General features: G+C 40.4%; 2 protein-coding genes across 2 annotated transcripts; one reads left to right on the plus strand and one right to left on the minus strand.

Annotated features, from left to right (window-relative positions):
• Window positions 1–11,427: 11,427 nt before the first annotated feature.
• LOC106417089 (kinesin-like protein KIN-12E) lies at window positions 11,428–17,077 on the plus strand. The gene is made up of 20 exons (XM_048751594.1): window positions 11,428–11,763; window positions 11,836–11,991; window positions 12,077–12,160; window positions 12,245–12,478; window positions 12,547–12,639; window positions 12,714–12,803; window positions 12,900–12,970; window positions 13,045–13,119; window positions 13,212–13,299; window positions 13,377–13,435; window positions 13,518–13,581; window positions 13,673–13,738; window positions 13,808–13,969; window positions 14,057–14,161; window positions 14,267–14,502; window positions 14,588–14,657; window positions 14,744–14,836; window positions 14,924–14,983; window positions 15,072–15,151; window positions 15,225–17,077. The coding sequence occupies exons 1-20, from the start codon at window positions 11,491–11,493 to the stop codon at window positions 16,879–16,881; spliced, it is 3,816 nt and encodes a 1,271-aa protein (XP_048607551.1). The 5' UTR covers window positions 11,428–11,490; the 3' UTR covers window positions 16,882–17,077.
• A 67-nt stretch (window positions 17,078–17,144) lies between these two features.
• Window positions 17,145–18,421, minus strand: LOC106418495 (MD-2-related lipid-recognition protein ROSY1). Its single transcript, XM_013859218.2, has 4 exons — window positions 18,070–18,421; window positions 17,714–17,812; window positions 17,479–17,639; window positions 17,145–17,398 (listed from the first exon to the last, which is right to left on the minus strand). Exons 1-4 carry the CDS (start codon window positions 18,158–18,160, stop codon window positions 17,291–17,293), a joined length of 459 nt encoding a protein of 152 aa, XP_013714672.1. The 5' UTR covers window positions 18,161–18,421; the 3' UTR covers window positions 17,145–17,290.
• Window positions 18,422–20,388: the final 1,967 nt, after the last annotated feature.

A 20,388-nucleotide genomic window follows, 5' to 3' on the forward strand; every position in this document is an offset into this window, starting at 1 on the left:
AAATACCACGTAGGACAAAATCGTCGTAAATACCACGTAGGATGAATTCGTCGTAAAAACCACGTAGGATGAAATCGTCGTAAATACAACGTAAGACAACGAGGAAATAACGACGAAACCTAAAAATAAAGATGGGGTTTGGAATATATGAAGTAGAAAATAAGGAATATGGGGTTTGGGGTTTGGGGTTTGGGGTTTAGGGTTTCGGGTTTCGGGTTTCGGGTTTCGGGTTTGGGTTTCGGGTTTTTGGTTTCGGGTTTCGGGTTTAGGGGTTCGGGGTTTGGGGTTTGGGGTTCGGGGTTAGGGGTTCGGAGTTTGGGGTTTCGGGTTTAGGGGTTCGGGGTTTGGGGTTTCTGGTTTTGGATTTCGGGTTTGGGGTTTCGGGTTTTGGGTTTCGGGTTTCGGGTTTCGGGTTTCGGGTTTGGGGTTTCGAGTTTGGGGTTTCGGGTTTAGGGGTTCGGGGTTTCGGGTTTCGGGTTTTGGATTTCGGGTTTCGGATTTCGGGTTTCGGGTTTCGGGTTTCGGGTTTCGGGTTTCGGGTTCTAGGGATTTAACCATAACACTCGTTAAAAATAACGACGAAACTTCAAATTAAATATGGGGTTTGGAATATATGAAGTAGAAAATTAAAGATGGGGGTTTGGGTTTCGGGTTTCGGGTTTGGGCTTTCGGGTTTCGGGTTTGGGGGTTGGGGTTTGGGGTTTCGGTTATGAGGTTTCGGGTTTCGGGTTTCGGGTTTCGGGTTTCGGGGTTGGGGTTTCGGGTTTCGGGTTTCGGGTTTCGGGTTTGGGCTTTCGGGTTTCAGATTTGGGGGTTGGGGTTTAGGAATAACGACGAAACTTAAAATTAAATATGGGGTTTGGAATATATGAAGTAGAAAATTAAAGATGGGGGTTTGGGTTTCGGGTTTCGGGTTTGGGCTTTCGGGTTTCGGGTTTGGGGGTTGGGGTTTGGGGTTTCGGGTATGGGGTTTCGGTTTTCGGGTTTCGGTTTTCGGATTCTAGGGATTTAAACATAACACTCGTTAATTCCACGTAGGATGAAATCGTCGTAAATACCACGTAAGCATAAATCGTCGTAAATACCACGTAACCAGAAATCGTCGTAAAGACCACGTAAGCAGAAATCGTCGTAAAGACCACCTAAAAAGATTTAAACATAAAACACGTTAATTCCACGTAAGCATAAATCGTCGTAAATACCTCGTAGTGTAAAAACTAGGAAAAAGGGAAAAAGATCAAAATACCAGAATAACATGTGGCAAGACTTCCAGCAATTATAATACGTAAGTCTCGCCCACATGAATTCTAATATCTTATCCTTTTCCTATTTTTTCAAATATTTATAATTTGAATATGATTTTGCTGAGGAATGTGATTTCAGATAGGTGTGTGATTTGGGAGTTTATGTGTGGTTTGAGAATGAGAGTTGTGAGTATATTTATAGGAAAGCAAGCCTCGTTAATTCCACGTAGGCAAAATCGTCGTTAATACCTCGTAAACAAAAACACGGGCCTTTGTGATTCCTCGCAATTTCCTCGTAAAAAAAAACACGGGCCTTTGTAACTGCTCGCTATTTCGTCGTAAACTTACGACGAATTTGCGACGATATGTAATCTTATATATACACCCGAGCGCTCACTCTTTCTTTCCTCTCTACTTCCTCTCTACTTCCTCTCCATTTCGTAGCAATGGTAAGCCTCTCTGATTCCTCTCTAATTTGGTTAGTTTAGGATAGATTAGGTGGTTAGTATAGGGAATTTAGATAGGTTTGCGGATTTTAGGTTATTTAGTGTTGATTAGGTGGATAATGTTGGGAAATATATTGTTGATGTTAATTTTAAAAGTTTCATTTTTTTCCCAGGTTCGAAAAGGAAGACTTACTGCCCATTACAGAGAGATCTTCGGTGAGCCGGGTAGTCGTTTAGACCCGGCCTCTTCTTCCGCTCCCAGTTCTTCGGGCCAGGAGACTGTCCCCGAGACTCAGTACACTTAGAGATTCTCTGGGTCTACTTCTTCTAGTGCACCATCGGCTCCTCATGTGCCTCCTCCGATGCCTCCTCCTGTGCCTCCTCCGATGGCACCTCCGATGGCCGCCGATATTCATCCTGATCTGATGGTGCCTCCGAGTGCTCCTTACTCGCAGTACACTGTAGAGGACATTCTCAGTCTGCCAGGCAGAGAAGGTTTACCAGTCATCGACCCAGACCGACCGGACGGAACGTTGTGGTATGTTGCATTAATTTTTTTTTAATTCGTTTAAATTTCTTTTATAACATTAAAAAATAATTTATATTTTAAATTAGTATTTTCCAGGTGGGGGGTTGACGGATGTCTTGCATCGGACGTAACCGACACGGTCAAGGGTTACTTCTCCATGGCACATCCAAACTGGAGTAAAACGCCTCACTACGTCAGAAAGACGTGGTTCAAAATTTACGCTGTAAGTTTCTATTAATTAATTATATATATTTTAATTTTTTCATGATTTATATATATACTTTCTAAAAAACTAATTGTTAATTTATTTTTTCCAACAGCAAAAATATAATTGGGCCTTGGGGATCACTGAGAGGGTGAGGAAGAAGTTTAACGCGAAAGCGAAAGTTCGCTTGTTGGACACGGTCTCCAACTGGAAGGGTGACTGGATCGTGAAGGGGTATGAGCGTGGCAAACCCGCTGAGCTCACCACGGATGTGTGGGATGGCCTCATCCGTTATTGGCGCCTTCCTGATTCCATTAGAATCGCCAAGGCTTGCTCTAACTCCCGTAACACGGTCGATGAGCACGGGAACGGGCCGATGCTTCACACTACGGGCCAAAAACCCCATGCCGGTGTCCGTTTGGAAATGGTAATTAAATATTTTATTAAATAATTTTTTTAATACATATATTAATTTATTCTAACTTTCTTAACTGTTTTTTAGGCCAAAGAGACGGGACATCTCCCGTCTCTTATGGAACTTTACGAGAGGACCCACAAGAACAAGGCGGGCGTATTTGTAGATGGCAAGTCCGAGCAAATCTACAACGACGTAGTTGCTCGGGTTGAAGACCGCCAGACTCAGCTGACCCAGCAGTCTACCGACGGATTACCCGTCACCTTATCCACACTTGAAGTGGATAAGATTTATGAGGAGGTAAATTTTCAAAAAAATTAATTTTTAATTATTCATTTAATTTAACTTTAAATTTTTACTTACAATATTTATTTTTTGTTTTTAAGGTTGTCCCTAAAAAAAAGGGACGGACGTTGGGTATTGGTTCTGTCAACTATGTTCCGAGAGCGACATCGTCTTATGGTCAGCGACGGGATGATGAAGTCACGGAGCTGCGTAGAGAGTCCGCTCAGCTGCGTAACGAGTTGACCGTGACAAAATCTCGTATGGGTGGAGTCGAGGGCTTCTTGGACGTTATTGCGGCCACAAATCCGGAATGGGAGTCCATGTTGAGGAACATGCGACAACAACATCCCATTCAAGGCGAGTCATCCGACGTACATAACGAGGCGGATGTTACGAGGAGGAGTGATGAATTCTACCGGGCGATGAACGACCCTTAGTTTTTTTTTTTGGTTGTTGTATTATATAAATTCAAAACTTATTTATATATAAAATATTTTCATATTGATTTATTTTTATTTTGAATTTTAATTTATTATTAAATTAAATAATTTTAATTATTTTTTAATTATATTTTTAAATTCTGTAAAATAATAAAAACGAAGTAAATTCGTAGCCAATGTACGACCTCTTTACGTGGAAACCTTACGAGGAAATGACGAGAAACATTTAACGAGTATTTTACGAGGAACCATTTACGAGGAAATAACGAGGAAAAGTTTACGACCATTTTACGAGGAAATCATTTCGTGGTTGTTACGTGTATTTTGCGAGGAAACTCTTTCAAGGTATTTACGTGTAGATTACGAGGAACTATTTTCGAGGTATTTACGAGGAATTATAGCGACGTACTTACGTGGAATATTGACGTGGTCTTTACGACGAATCGCCCTACTTCGTCTTTATGACGAAATATATTCCTCGCTAAGTTACGACGAATTAGCGAGGAAATATGTGTTACGACAGACGTGTAACGAGCAAACGCGTTTCCTCGCTAATTCGTCGTAAAGTCTCTTTTACGACGAAATAACGAGGAAAACCGCCCTCGTTAAGATTATGTTTTGTTGTAGTGCACTCTTTTCCTTTTAATTTCTCATGGAAAAATGGATTTACAAAAAAAAGTTTTCCTCAACAATTCTGACCTGGAACAAAATGAATAAAAATTCTATTTTTTTATTTTTTCAGTTCCTCGAATGAAAATTTATACTTTCTTTTGTTCATTTTTTTTTCATTCATTTGGTGGTCACCAATCAAAACCCTAGTCATTAAGTTATTGTACAATTTTTTAAAAAAAAAATATTGTACCAATGTTTTTCGAACTTTGTTGTTCCAATGCTTTTTAAAATGATATTTTACAAAAAAAAAATATTCATTTTGGATATATGCATTTAAAGTACTATAATTACTGTAAATGTAAGTATGCAACTCTCTGTTGTAGTGAATAACTAACAAACTCAATTCTAAATTGAATAGGAAATGATTAAACAAATAGAAAAAATATAAAAGTATTTATTGAGAAGAAAAAAACTAAGTTCAAATAGAAATAATCTATAAAAATGAACCAATCACAATCTATAAAAATGAACTAAATCACAATATATCTGAAACTTATATGATCAGAATTGAGTAAATCATTGTGCTGGGGTTAAAACACAGTGCAATGGAATGTAACGGCCGATCGTGTTCCCCTGACCTTATGTGAACCTGTGAGGAAAATATTTTGACGATAGTAGGATATAATATAAGCAGAAACTAAATGAGACAAGCACTTTTTAACGTTGGAAAATCTCCTAGATGTGAGAAGGAAAAACCAACGGGACCGTACTCCACTCAAAAATCTACTATATAAATGGTTATGAGTACAACCACGTACTCATTTTTCAATACCCTGAACAGAACAGAGACTCTAGGTACAAAGAGCTATCTCCAACACAAGAACAACAACAACAAGAGCAACACAAAGAGCTTCAAAACAGGCAGCCACAAGACGACCTCAGCTCACTAGGATTCCGGCAACCAGAGACTAATCCCACCGTACAAATCCAGGATGAACAAGTCAACAACACCTCTGCCAAGTTTCAGCTCAATCAGAGAAGATCCAACCGTTGGATTTACCAAAAACTCAAGACAACACTGATGAAGAATTGTGACGACCAGCTTCACTAAAACCCAGACAACAGAAGCTCCAACCATTGAAATCCAAATCCCTTCCGTGAACCTTTAACCCACTGACTCAAGAATCTTCCCACAAAATATCAGCCCAAACAGTATCCGTTTGACCCTCCAAATCTGCCTTGACAAACCCAAACGAAATCTATCTTCTTCTCACCTTTTCTCTCTTTTGTCTAATGAGTCTTCTTAAGCACTCTTATTTTTTGTGTCAAGTCTAACCACACAAATTAGGTTAAGAGACTTTATATAGTGTCTCATTAACCCCAAAGGACCAATACTAATATCATGGACTAATACCAATGCCCAACTTCCAAGTTTGGTTATCACCAACCAAACCCAATGGGTTTCCACCATCTAGAAGGAACCCAACAAACTCCTCCTCCGACTAGGTGGAGGAAACAGCCATTCCGGCTATCCCTCGGCATACTTCAAGTTTCCCCCTCGGCAAAGACTTTGCCATCATATCAGCTCCATTATCTCATCCGTATCAACTTTCTCAAGTTGCACTTCCTTACAAGCATCCACATCTCGTATCCAATGATACCTCCTCTGAATGTGTTTCGACTTCGAATGAAATGTAGAGTTCTTCCCAAGACAGATAGCGCTTTGATTATCACAAAGCAACACATACTTTTCTTGCTTGAAACCGATCTCTTCACAGAAGTTCTTCAGCCACAACAACTCTTTACAAGCTTCAGTTGCAGCAATGAACTCTGCCTCAGTGGTAGATAGTGCAACGCACTTTTGCAGCCTTGACTGCCATGCCAAAGCTCCACCCGCAAACGTTACCAAGTAACCCGAAGTAGACTTGCTAGAATCAACATCTCCAGACATGTCAGAATCAGTGAAACTAACCAGCAAAGGCTTCTTTGCCCCAAATGTAATCTTCAGATCAGAAGTCCCTCGGAGATATCTCAAAATCCACTTTACCGCATTCCAATGTTCTCTTCCCGGATTGGAGAGAAACCTGCTGAAAAATCCAACGGCGTAGGCTAAATCCAGTCTTGTACACACCATGGCATACATCAAACTACACACTGCAGAAGCATATGGAACCTTCTCCGTATCTTCCTTCTCCGCATAAGTCTTCGGACTTTGTTGACTGCTCAGTCTTAAGTGTGGAGCAAGGAGGAGTACTCAACACTTTAGACTTGTCCATGTGAAACCGCTTAAGTACTTTTTCAATGTACCTCTCCTGAGATAAGTGAATCAGCTTCTCACCTCTATCTCGAACAATTCTCATACCGAGAATCTGTTTCGCTGGACCCATATCTTTCATGGTAAAGGACTCACTTAGCTGACCTTTCAGCTCCTTAATTATGTCCATGTTCTTGCCCACAATCAACATATCATCGACATTCAGCAACAAGATGATAAAATCATCCTCACCAAACACCTTCACAAATACACAATGGTCTGAATCAGTCTCTGCATAACCATGCTCTCCCATAACAGACTTGCACTTCATGTACCACTGTCTTGGTGCTTGCTTCAATCCATAAAGGCTTTTTTTCAAGCGGCAAACCAAATTTTCTTTGCCCTTTTTCACATAGCCTTCCGGTTGTTCCATGTAGATCTCCTCCTCCAAATCACCATGAAGGAAAGCAGTCTTCACATCCATTTGCTCAACCTCTAGATCAAGGCTCGCTGCCAACCCAAGCACAACCCAAATGGATGACATCTTCACAACAGGAGAAAAGATTTCATCATAATCAATCCCCTTCTTTTGGCTGTAGCCTTTCACAACCAATCTAGCCTTGTGTCAAAGTGGCAAATTGTTATCCTCATGCTTAATTCTGTACACCCACTTATTAAGCAAAGCCTTCTTGCCCTTAAGCAAATTCACCAACTCAAACGTGTGATTCTCTTCAAAAGAATCCATCTCTTCATCCATGGCTCCAAACCAAATATCCTTGTGTTCATCCTCCAAAGCTTCTTCATAGCTTTCTGGCTCTCTCCCATCAGTAAGTAATACATACTCACTAGGATCATACCTTGTCGACGGTTTAAGACCCCTCTCGGATCTTCTAACAATAATATGTTGGTTCTCAGCAGCTGGTGTCTCACCATGATCGTCACCATGATCACCATTGCCGTCTTCATGTGCGGGAGCATCTGCACTGGGTGTATCATCCTGAACCTCAACCTCGCCTCACCGTGGACTGATGTAGAAGGAGTAGCCTCTATATCGATCAAACCCTCAAAAATCTGAGTTGGATTTTTGAACTTGTCAATGTCCTTTATCGTTTGATCTTCCATGAACACAACATCTCTGCTCCTTACGAGCTTCCTCTCAACGGGATCATAAAATCTGTACCCGAACTCATCCTGACCATAACCGATGAACACACACTGCCGTGACTTCATCTCAAGCTTCGATCTCTCATCCTTGGGAATATGAACAAATGCCTTACACCCAAAGACCCTCAAGTGACTGTAACAAACATCCTTACCAGTCCAAACCCTCTCGGGAATATCACCCTCCAATGGAGCACTCGGTGACAAATTCAACACATGAACCACCGTGTTCAAAGCTTCTCCCCAGAAAGTCATTGATAAGCCTGACTGTTAGATCAAACATCTCATCCTCTCGACAATCGTCATGTTCATCCTTTCAGCCAACCCATTCAACTGTGGAGTCTTAGGTGGCGTGAACTGCTGCCTTATTCCATGCTCTTTGTAATAAGCATCAAATGGTCCAGAATACTCTCCACCATTACCACTCCGGATACACTTTATCTTCTTCCCCGTTTGTCTCTCAACCAACGCCACAAAATGCTTGAAATATCCCAGCACCTAATCCTTCGTCCTCATAAGAAATACCCACAACTTTCTTGAATGATCATCAATGAAAGTCACAAAATATGATGCGCCGCCAAGAGATCTTGTCCTCATTGGACCACACACATCTGAATGTACCAGATCCAGTACCTCGGGTTTTCTAGAAGGCGCAGAAGACTTGAAAGATACCATGTGTTGTTTTCCCGCAAAGCAATGCGAGCACTTCTGCAGGTGCAAACCAGAGATTCCTGGAATCACCTCATTCTTAGACAGCACAAACATTCCCTTCTCACTCATGTGACCGAGTCTCTTATGCCATAACTCCATGGCACCATCATTCTCCACCGCATTAACAACGTCTTTGGAGACCGTAGCATGCATCCAATAGAAGGATGAAGACTTCTCACCTCGAGACACAATCAAAGAACCGCGATTGAGCATCCATTTACCACCACCGTGAAAACTAAAATAACCCTCATCATCAAGTCTTCCTGTCGATATCAGATTCATCCTAATATCAGGAACATGCTTAACATCCTTAAGCACCAACCTAGTCTCAAAACTAGTTTCCAAGCATATATCACCAATGCCAGCAACCTGAGCCATCGCATCATTTCCCATCTTCACAGAACCATAATTACCTGTAGTATAGGTAGAAAACAAATCTCGCTGTGATGTTGCATTAATGGCATCACCCTCAAGAAGAATGAGAAACTGATCGTCGGTGACAGTCATCCGATCCACCTTTTCTTCTGATTTCCTTGCTGCTTGTTTTTCAACTTCCATCAATCCTTCTTCATGTGCCCTTTCTTGTGACAGAAATAACACTCCATATTAGCAAATTTATTAGATTTGCTTCTGCTCCTGTTCTTATCTCTCTTGGGATCTCTACTCGAACTCCTCTCCCTTAACTCAGTAACATAAACATTTGAATGTGAACTGCTAGCATTCGACTGTCTTCTTGCTTCCTCATTAAGAACATTGTTCTTCACTAAATCCATCGAAATAACACCTTCTGACGCGAAGTTACAAAGAGACATCCTGAAAACCTCCCAAGAATCCGGTAAATTACCGAGAAGCCACAGACCGTGGATCTCATCATCAAACTTGATGCCCATATCAGATAGCTTATTGAGCAACCCCTGAAACGCATTCAAGTGATCCATCATCGGAAATCCCTCCTGATACCTCAGCTCAATCAACTTCTTGATCATGTACATCTTGTTATTTTCGGTCTTCCTAGCATACAACTGCTCCTGCTTCTTCCACAAAGAACGAGCATCCGTCTCAGTCTCAATATGATGCAGAACATTATCATCAACCCACTGCCTTATCAACCCACACACTTGGCGATGCAGCAACTTCCACTCTTCATCCGTCTTCTTCTCAGGTTTCTTCTCCACGAAAACTGAAACATGGAATTCTTTAACAAAGAGCAGATCCTCCATCTTGCCCTTCCATAGATGATAGTTAGCACCATTCAAGCTTATCATCCAACCCATATTCTCCATCATTCACAAAAGCAAATAATAACCCGAAGTTATCAAACCCAAAGATCTAAAACCAGAAGCTCTGATACCACTTTGTTGGGGTACTTAAAACACACAGCGCAGCGGAATGTAACGGATCGTGTTCCCCTGACCTTGTGTGAACCTGTGAGGAAAATACTTCGACAATAGCAGAATATAGTATAAGCAGAAACTAAATGAGACAAGCACGTTTTAACGTTGGAAAACCTCCTCGATGTGAGAAGGAAAAATCAACAGGACCGTAGTCCACTCAAAAATCCATTATATAAATGGGTATGAGTACAACCACGTCATCCCTGTTCAACACCCTGAACAGAACAGAAACTCTAGCTACAAAAAGCTATCTCCAACACAAGAACAACAAGAACGAGAGAGCAACACAAAGAGCTTCAAAACAGGCAGCCACAAGACGACCTCAGCTCACTAGGATTCTGGCAACCAGAGACTAATCCCACCATACAAATCGAAGATGAACAAGTCAAAAACATCTCTGACAAGTTTCAGCTCAATCAGAGAAGATCCAACCGTCTGATTTACCAAACACTCAAGACAATACTGCTGAAGAACTGTGACGACCAGCTTCACTAAAACCCAGACAACAGAAGATCCAACCTTTGAAATCCAAATCCATTCGGTGAACCTTTAACCCACTGAGTGAAGACGCTTCCCACAAAATATCAGCTCAAACATGATCCGTTTGACCCTCCAAATCTACCTTGACAAACCCAGACGAAATCTATCTTCTTCTCTCTTTTTTTCTCTTTTGTCTAATGAGTCTTCTTAAGCACTCTTCTTTCTTGTGTCAAGTCTAACCACACAAATTAGGTTAAGAGATTTTATATAGTGTCTCACTAATCCCCAAGACCCAATACTAATCTCATGGACTAATACAAATGGCACAACTTCCATGTTTAATTATCACCAACCAAATCCAATGAGTTTCTTCCATCTGGAAGGCACCAAGCATATTGAACTTTGTTTTGAAGTGATTAACTAGTTACTTATATATTAATCCAACAAATATCATTTTATACGAAGGGCTCCCGAAAATTACAATTATATGAGGGGCCTAAGGCCATTGTTATAACTATAAGCACAGCTCTATATACGAGCAAACTAAAACTAGACCTAAGATGGAAGCTGGGAACTATGGTATGATTCTAATCTACCGTAAAAATCCTACGAGAAAAAATGCAGTGAAATAACAATTTTAATATCTCAAAACCTCTTTCTGTCTCTGCTATTATTATCCCAGTTGAAAAAATCAAAAGATAAAAACAGTCCGAGGGAGAGGAAACGGTGGTCCGAGGCAGCCGTGGCTCCTATCATCAGCTACTGTCTTTTTACCATTGATGATTTATCTAGTCTCAACCTTTGCTGCGTCGTTGGTTTGTACATGACACTTGTTTTTTTCTTTTGAGCAAAAACCTCTTTCCGTCTATGAAACATGTTTCATTCCTACTAATTCCAAACTATAAGATTTCTGGTCTTATATTGTATAATAGTTTTTGAAAGCCTTTAGTTAAAAAAAAAGGTTTTCATTCATCTCGTTAAAAAAAGAAAAGAAAAAGAAGAACAGTAATATCGGGTTCGGCCGGTTTGGCTTTTATTTCTGGTCAAGGTCCCGATTTGGGTAACGTTAGCATTTTATTGGAAATGTAACCAATGTTGGAAAGAAATAATATTTAATTAAATAGAAAAAGAGAGGTCAAGTGGGGCAACGTTCCGAAGATTTCAAAAAACGGAAATCAATCCAAACCGTTAATCAAAACGCTCCCTTAACCCTCCGATTATATCTATATGGTCTCCTTGACACAACGTCTCACTTTCTCTTTCCCCCTTCACACCCGATTTCAAAATCCTCTCTCTCTCTGAGTACTCAATCAGATGCCGTTTATTTCCGAAACTGCTAGCGCGATTAAGCGCCGGTTCGGATTCAACGAGCGGGGCGCCACGTCGGAGTCGGCACGCGCTGTGCCGTGCACGCCGGATCCAAGCGCCGTATCGAGGGAGAACCACGCTCATCATCAGTCCATGGTTCGAAGAATGGCGGATTTGGACGAAGAAGCAGAGATTAGCGCTGGATCTGCACAGATATCGAGGTCTCACAGCTTCGAGTTCAACGAAGATCCGGCCTTCTGGAAAGATCACAATGTGCAGGTGCGGTAGATATTTGATTCAGTTGGTTAGGGATTCACAACTATTACACTGATTCTTGGCTAAATCTTCTAGGTTATCATAAGAACCCGTCCACTAAGCAGCTCAGAGATTTCAACACAAGGGAACAACAAATGTGTTAGGCAAGACAACGGCCAGGCAATCACTTGGATTGGGAATCCTGAAGCTCGTTTCACTTTTGATCTTGTCGCTGACGAGAATGTTACGCAGGTTCCTCTCTAATAGTAATACCATTCCTTCCTTTTTTTAATAAGCATTAACACACTTCCTCATTATCTCTTTCGCTCACTTACAGGAGAAGATGTTTAAAGTTGCTGGAGTACCTATGGTGGAGAATGTTGTGGCTGGCTACAACAGCTGCATGTTTGCTTATGGCCAGGTGAGAGCTTCTTTCTTTTCTACATTTCTACTAAGTTCCAGTCTGCGATAATAATAAGTTCCCCTTTTCTTTTTTTTTTTGCAGACGGGAAGTGGCAAAACTCACACTATGCTTGGAGATATTGAGGGAGGAACACGTAGACATAGTGTCAACTGCGGGATGACTCCTAGAGTTTTTGAGTTTTTGTTCTCTAGGATCCTAAAGGAAAAAGAGGTCCGCAAAGAGGAGAATCTTCACTTTACTTGTAGATGCTCATTTCTGGAGATCTACAACGAGCAAATTCTTGATTTGTTAGATCCTTCTTCTAATAATTTACAGGTATACCAAACAAATTCTCTGCCTTGTTATCTATGAGGGATTAACTTAATCCTCCTCCTCTTTTGCAGCTTAGGGAAGACCACAAGAAAGGTATTCATGTTGAGAATCTTAAGGAGATTGAAGTTTCAAGTGCCAGAGATGTGATTCAACAACTAATGGAGGTAATTCATTTCAAACTGCAGACTTTGTTGCTTTCTTTTGCAACTAACACAAATTCATCTCGGTTTATGTGTAGGGTGCTGCAAACAGGAAAGTAGCTGCAACCAATATGAATCGTGCAAGTAGTCGATCTCACAGTGTTTTTACATGCATCATTGAAAGCAAGGTAATCAATTTTACTTGTTGAGCAGAGTTCTTCCGCTGTATTTCTAAAACTGATACTATGTATATATCTTCTAACCTGTCCTGTGCTTTCTATTAGTGGGTATCTCAAGGTGTTACTCATCATCGGTTTGCACGGCTTAATCTTGTTGATTTAGCTGGATCTGAAAGGTAATATCAGCTCAAAAATTCTACAAGCGAACTTCCGTCCTTAAGATATTCTACTAACATACATGTGGATACAGGCAAAAGAGTTCAGGAGCTGAAGGTGAACGGCTCAAAGAAGCAACCAACATCAACAAGTCTCTTTCAACATTAGGGTAAGAATATATATTTTTTCTCAAGCGTCAATTATTCTACTTTAGTCGTTCTTATGTAGTTCTAATGATTTGTCCCTATAATGACTTTTCAGGCTTGTGATCATGAATCTTGTTAGTGTTTCCAATGGAAAATCAGTGCATGTTCCTTATAGAGATTCAAAGCTTACATTTCTGCTCCAGGTAAATTATTTCCTAAATGTTGATGTCTGCATTTACAGTTCTGTAATCTCTTTGCTGTCATTCTTACATACCTGCAGGATTCTCTTGGAGGGAATTCAAAGACGATAATAATTGCTAACATAAGCCCATCTAGCAGGTACATATTACTCTTGCGTCTGTTAATCATTCCCTGAAAGATTCACCGGGCTGTATCTCATGGTCCTTTTTCCCTGATTCAGTTGCTCGTTGGAGACCCTAAGTACCTTGAAGTTTGCCCAGCGTGCAAAGCTTATTAAGAACAATGTAATGGAATTATTCCTTGGTATTGTTGGTTAAGTCATGGATCAGATATAGGGCATACGTTTAGTTATATTAATTATATTATACTCAACAGGCAATTGTCAATGAAGATGCATCTGGAGATGTTATTGCAATGCGGCTACAAATCCAACAGCTAAAGGTATATTTTTCAGCAAAGACTGTTTATTTTTCTCTCCCACGGACCTTTTCTGAGGTGTTGTATATACAGAAAGAAGTATCCCGCTTAAGAGGTATCGTTAACGCTGAAGTAGACAATCAGGACATTGACACTGCCTCAACAATGAGTTGCCCTGCTTCTCCAATGTCTCTTAAGTGGGATGGGTTCAATGGATCATTTACTCCTCTGACGACTCACAAAAGGACGTCTAAGGTTTGACATTGGTTTCCCCTAAGAATATGATCTCCAATGTTCAGCATTTGGCTTGTTCTTAACAATTTCACTTGCATGGGTTTGTAGCCAAAAGACTACGAAGTTGCACTAGTTGGTGCTCTCAGGAGAGAGAGGGAAAAGGACGCTGCATTACAGGCTTTGACTGCTGAAAATGAGGCCTCAATGAAGTTGGTACGCTAGAAATATACTCCTCGTTTGGGATTGATTCATCAGAGGAATAATTGAGGAAAGAAAGATGAAAATTGACGAGTTCATAATTTTATTTTCTCCAAACAGGAAAAGAAAAGAGAGGATGAGATACGCGGGCTGAAAATGATGTTAAAGCTCAGAGATTCAGCAATCAAGAGTTTACAAGGGGTAGCTTCAGGAAAGATCTCTGTTGAAGCACATCTGCAAAAAGAAAAGGCTGACCTTTTGAAGGAAATTGAGGTGCTACGTGCTCAGGTTGATAGAAATCAGGAAGTTACCAAATTTGCCACGGAGAACTTGCGGTTGAAAGAAGAGATCCGAAGGCAAGACACTTTGAAAATTCCCTATCTTTCCTTAGATTTAACTTTTACTCACCTTATGGTTATGAAACTTTTACTTGCTACACAGATTGAAATCACAATGTGAGGAAGGTGAACGGGATATCTTGAATCAACAAATTCAAGTGTTACAAGCTAAGGTGAATAAAATAATCTCTCATTTCTAGACCTCAGAAGTTTTCTTTACGGTTTGAATTAGCATGTAACTTGGATCTATAATGTACAGCTGCTAGAAGCCCTTGATTGGAAACTCATGCACGAATCAGATTACTCCACGGTGAAAGATGTTACCATCAGCAACATGTTCTGCTCGAACCAGGTATGGGCTTAAATGTCTTTCATCTGTGCTGGTAAGTACCTCACAAAGTATTATATTCTGACACTTGTTGTTATTGTATTGTTGCAGAATCAGGAGTCAAAGAAACTTTCATCAATCCAAGATGAGAATGAATTCCTCCGGATGCAGGTTATTCTTGCCTTCTGTCGAGTTTTCTTCTCTCTTTAATTTCGATGAAAACAAACTCTAACTTATGGCTTGTTTTTGCTACCTGAAGGCGATTCAAAATCGAGCAGAAATGGAATCTCTTCAGAAATCATTAAGTTTCTCCATCGACGAGAAAGAGAGATTGGAAAAGTAATTTACTACACATACAGCATGTATTTCAGCCATCAAGCCTCAGCTCATCTCTTTGGTTTTTCTCTTTCAGGCTTGTGGAAAATTTGGCTAAGCAGCTTGAGGGAATAAGATCCTCAGGCAGGGTTGGCGATGGTGATCAGATTGAGGTTGAAACAATGGTTCAAGCCATTGCATGTGCTAGTCAAAGAGAAGCTGTAGCTCACGAGACAGCAGTCAAGTTGTCGAAAGAAAATGAGGAACTGTGCCAGAAGATTAAGGTCCTGATTGAGGACAACAACAAACTTATAGAGCTGTATGAACAAGTAGCCGCAGAAAACAGCTCCAGGGCTTTGGGGAATACCGAGACAGATTCATCAAGTAATAATGCTGAAGCTCAGAAGAACAAAAGTTGTGATATTACTCTGGAGGTTGAAAAAAGTGCAGCAGAGGAACTGAAGAAGATAATTGGAAATCTGGAGAATCAGCTTAGCGAGATGCACGAGGAGAATGAGAAGCTAATGAGTCTGTATGAAAATGCCATGAAGGAAAAAGATGAATTCAAAAGGCTGCTCTCTGCTCCTGCCCAAGAGAAGCTTATTGAAGCTGGTGACACTGAAATGGAGTTGCGTAATACTACTTCTGACAGGTCCACAGGAGATTTAAACTCAGCGAGGCTGAAACTCGAATTGGCGCAGGAAAAACTTTCAGTCTCTGCCAAAACCATTGGAGTGTTCTCTTTGCTTGAAGAGATCATGGTGGAGATAATCAAGTTGTCAAAGCAAAGCAAAGAGGCCGAAGACAAAGTTAAGGGGCATCGGAAGGAGCTAGGATTAATTGAAGCTGTCTCTGATCAAACTAAAGCAAGAAAAGAAGTTGCAGAGAGAAAGCTGGCTGCTCTCAGATGCTCGCTATCAAACTTTGTATCATCGTCAGCTTACTTTCAACAGCGAGAAGAACGGGCAAGGGCGCGTGTGAAGGCATCGTCAGATAATCTAAACCAGAAAAATGAAGAGCTCAACGTTCTCCAATCGTATAAAAGAGAAGTCGACGGGGCAATGGGTAAGATCCAACAATCCGAGGCAGAGCTGAAGAGTAACATTGTAATGCTGAAGATAAAAGTGGATGAAGAGAACAGGAGACACGAGGAAGAGAAGGTACTCTGTGCGATTGATAACATTGAGAAGATCAACACTCCTCAGAGAAACACTCTGCTTACAGGGAAAGCCACAGATCTGCTGAAATCCGAGGAAGAGAAAACAAAGCTCCAATCAGAGATGAAGCTTTCTCGGGAGAAACTGGCTTCGGTAAGAAAAGAAATTGATGACATGAACAGAAAGTCTTTGAAGCTGGAGAAAGAGATCAAAACCGTAGAAAAAGAGATAGCGAAGAGATCAAAGACGAGATCGGAATCAGAGAGGGAATTGGAACATACTATCCAGGAGAAGCAGTGTCTTGAAGAGATGGAAGAAGTAGGGATGTGTGAAATACAAAGCATGATAATGGAGATTCACCAGCTTGTCTTTGAGTCAGATCTTAGAAAAGAAGAGGTGATGATTGTAAGAGAAGAGCTAGGTGCAGAGGAGCATAGAGCCAAAGATATCCACAAGGCTACAATGGAGACAGTCGATGATGCGTTGAAGGGGAAGAGCGGAGGAGAATACATGTTATCAGGCAAGGTTGAAGAAGAAGTAGGCAATGTTTTGTGTTTGGTTCACGATGCCGCCAAGTTGCTTGAAGATTCTCATTGATTAGGAGTGGCACTCGACTCGCAAGTACCTTTTTTTTCTTTTCTATCAGCTCTATAAAACTCTTTTGTTTTTGTAATCGAGGAAGTATATCACTTCCTTTTCTTGGAAACTCGGGTCGTTTACTTGACACTTGGAAGTCTTATCAGAACAAGTGAAGGAGCTCTCTAACTTGTTAAGAAGAGTCGAGTTTAAATGATATTACCGAGCACTTATTATCTAATGATCTGGAAAGTCTTAACACTTGAGCAGAGGCAGGAGGTGGATGAAAGAACGTCGCAAATGACCATAAATATAGAAACAAAAGATTGATGTAGATCGATGACAAGCCTCAAAGGGGCATTTTATTTGGACAGCACACAAGTCTACGAGAGAGGTTCACAAAAGAGGCAACATATTTTCACCGGAAAACTTAACTAGCATAAACCGTGGAAAACAATGTGATCTTGAATTTGAAGCTGATGCAGGTCAGTCGCCCGCCATTCTTGTCCTTTATCGTCATCTTAAGCGTATAAGTACCCTGTTTCAAAGAGCGATTAGTCAAGAAGCCTAGCAGATAATGATGGGGAAACTCTCAAGAGAAACAGGAAGATGACTTACGGGTGGTGTAATAGAAGGCAGTGTTTGGGAATGAGAAAGGACAAAGGTGCCAGGTGCGATCGGGCAGGAAGACTCATCGCAGAGATCATGAGTTTCGGTATGGATATGAACTCCATAGAGTGAAACACTGATCACTACTTCTCCTCCAGAGATGTCTTCATCTATTCACACCAAGGAAATGTTGACAGACTGTATGTTGTAAACTTTTAAGAAGCAGGGAAGGAAAAGCTCATACCAGTAGAACCAGTGATCTTAAATGTTGCGGCTTTGCCACTCACAACAGGGTCAGGAGAGATCTCCACACCTGTGACCTTAACGGGATCGAGCCTCTTATCTACAAGAGTCAAACGTACGGAGAGCAACACTTAGGCTCCATGAATTTAATTATCTCACACTCAAGATTTATCTTTAACTAAATGAATCCAATCAAATTCAAAGCTGACAAAATGGAGCATGCTCTAAATTAGTCTTATATAACCAAAAAATCCAGAGCAAAAGATGCAAAATTTAATCGAGCAACCCATCCCAAAAAAAAAACTAATCTAGCAGGTATCCTCGAGGGGAGCGTAAGAAGAGGGTTTAGAAACAAACCGCAGTTGTGGAAAGAAGTGGCGCGCAAAGAAGGTAAGAGGAAGAGTGAGAAGAGGAGAAGAAGCAGAGGCTGAGCGTAAGAAATCGCCATGGATGAGTTGGGAGGATTTGATGAAGCTTGCCAGCCGATTTTACAGGTGTTGAAAGAGTTTGGTATGTTTGACAATGAAATTGGAATCTAACGGTTTATGAATACTCCTTGCCATCTAACGGTTCCAGTTTTTAGTACATAAAAAAATAAACGAAGAAGTTTTTAAAAATCGACAGCCATAATATAAGTCAGCTTGGTCGATAATTAGTGCAGATTTTGTTATGGCGATACAAAGTTTCTTTGAAAAGGGCTTGTTGCTAAAGGGGGTAAACACGACAATCCTTGCTCTTATTCCTAAAATAACAGGAGCTAAAATGACGAAGGATTATCGTCCCTGCTCCAATGTTCTTTACAAAGTGATCTCAAAAATCATCACTAATCGTCTGGAGAAGCTCCTTACGAATTTCATTAACCTCAACCAGTCTGCTTTTGTCCAAGATAGACTTCTCATTGAAAATCTTCTCTTGGCAACAGAGCTTGTGAAAGACTATCATAAAGACTCAATCTCTCGAAGATGCGCGATATAGATTGATATTTCAAAGGCTTTTGATTCAGCGCAATAGACGTTTCTCTTCAACACACTAAAGGCTCTGGGTTTACCTCAAAAATTCATACATTGGATCTCGCTTTGTGTCACTACACCATCATTTTCCATTTAAGTTAATGGTGAGCTGGCCGGTTTTTTCAGAAGCGAGAGAGGCCTGAGACAGGGATGTTTCTTTCGTTTGAGCTTAGTTGGGTAATTTTCTTTGCTTCCAGGACTTAATCAATGACAAAGTTATGTATTTTCAATTTTAGAAAGGCATTGACTGGTTCTTGAGAACTGTGTTTGTGTAGAAAGCACAAATCAATAGGTTAGTTGAGCGATTAAAACTCAAATGGAGCTTTCAAAGGGATTCAACTTCTTTGTTGCAATTCTTAGTAGTCATTATTTCCATGTTTATGATAAAAGGTATGTCCTTGAGATTTCTTTTTCAAATCTTGTTACAGCCCACACTGAACCATTCTTGTGACAAAACCGAGATGCTACATGTAATAGACAGAGACCAACTGTGTACAAAGATGGGTTTAGAATAATTATATTTACTTTACAGATAGTCCCCACGACTCGGCAAAATCACTATTTTATTTGATATGGATGTGAAGACAAAAAGCACTTATCCAAGGAAGGAAGTGAGACCATCTTGCAGCTATTCCTTATGTGATTTGAACCAGAGAATCAAGAACATTTATCCATCCTCCAAACCCCACTTGTAACACTATACTTCAACAACATAAACCCACAAAACCAAAACATGAGATAAAATTTACTATTGTTTCCACTCTCATGTAACAATACGAATGGCCATGGTGACTCATATGGTGAACGGTTCAAGTAGAAGACTACTGAGATTTAATAACCCTACTTAAGTTTACACGTTCACCATTTGAACCTATCAAGTATTATATTTTTGAATGAACATGAACCTATTAACAACGATCAAAAACATACTTGATAGGTTCAGATTCAGGCCATTAAATCTCAGAATTAGTAAAACTGAAGGAATGACCTTGAAGGAAATTATCGTTGCACGGTCAGGTTTTGTGTCGTTGGAGCCGGATCTGAGAAAATGTTGGTATGAGTTTCCCGACGTGGCTGTTCCAAGCTTGACAAATTTCTCCACATCTTTAAATCTTGACATGGGTACTGTTTGTACATTCTCGAACAATTTTTATCAATAAATAGTTTTGGTGAAACCACATAAACGTATCAAAACCATCGTTGATAAATGCAAAGAACCAACATCAACTATAATGAACACAAATGATGCTCAAAAAACCCTTTCAGCAAACTGAATGTAGCATATGCGTCTAAATAACTCACAATCTTTAAATCCTAGAGCTTAGATATGCATTATCATGTATTTTTGTTGGAAGTAGCTCCGCAAATGCAAAGGGAAGTAGTCGTTGCATAAAGACATGACAATCATGACTTTTCATCCCGGAGAATTTTTGACCATTTTCAACACATCTAGAGAGATTTGAAACATACCCATCGGGGAACTTCACTTCTGATGCCACCCAGTTGAACAACACCGACTTTTGTTCCGATGACAATCTGAATATCGGAACTGGAACTTGTCCATTGCTTTTTATATGTAATTCACTTCTTGAGCATATATCAGGTAAGTCCAACCTCGATTTTTTGCTATCTTTTGTCTTTCCTGGGACATTCAATATTGTATTCA

The sequence above is a fragment of the Brassica napus genome, chromosome C3 (assembly GCF_020379485.1).
Source record: "Brassica napus cultivar Da-Ae chromosome C3, Da-Ae, whole genome shotgun sequence".
In the NCBI taxonomy this organism is placed as follows: Eukaryota; Viridiplantae; Streptophyta; class Magnoliopsida; order Brassicales; family Brassicaceae; genus Brassica; species Brassica napus.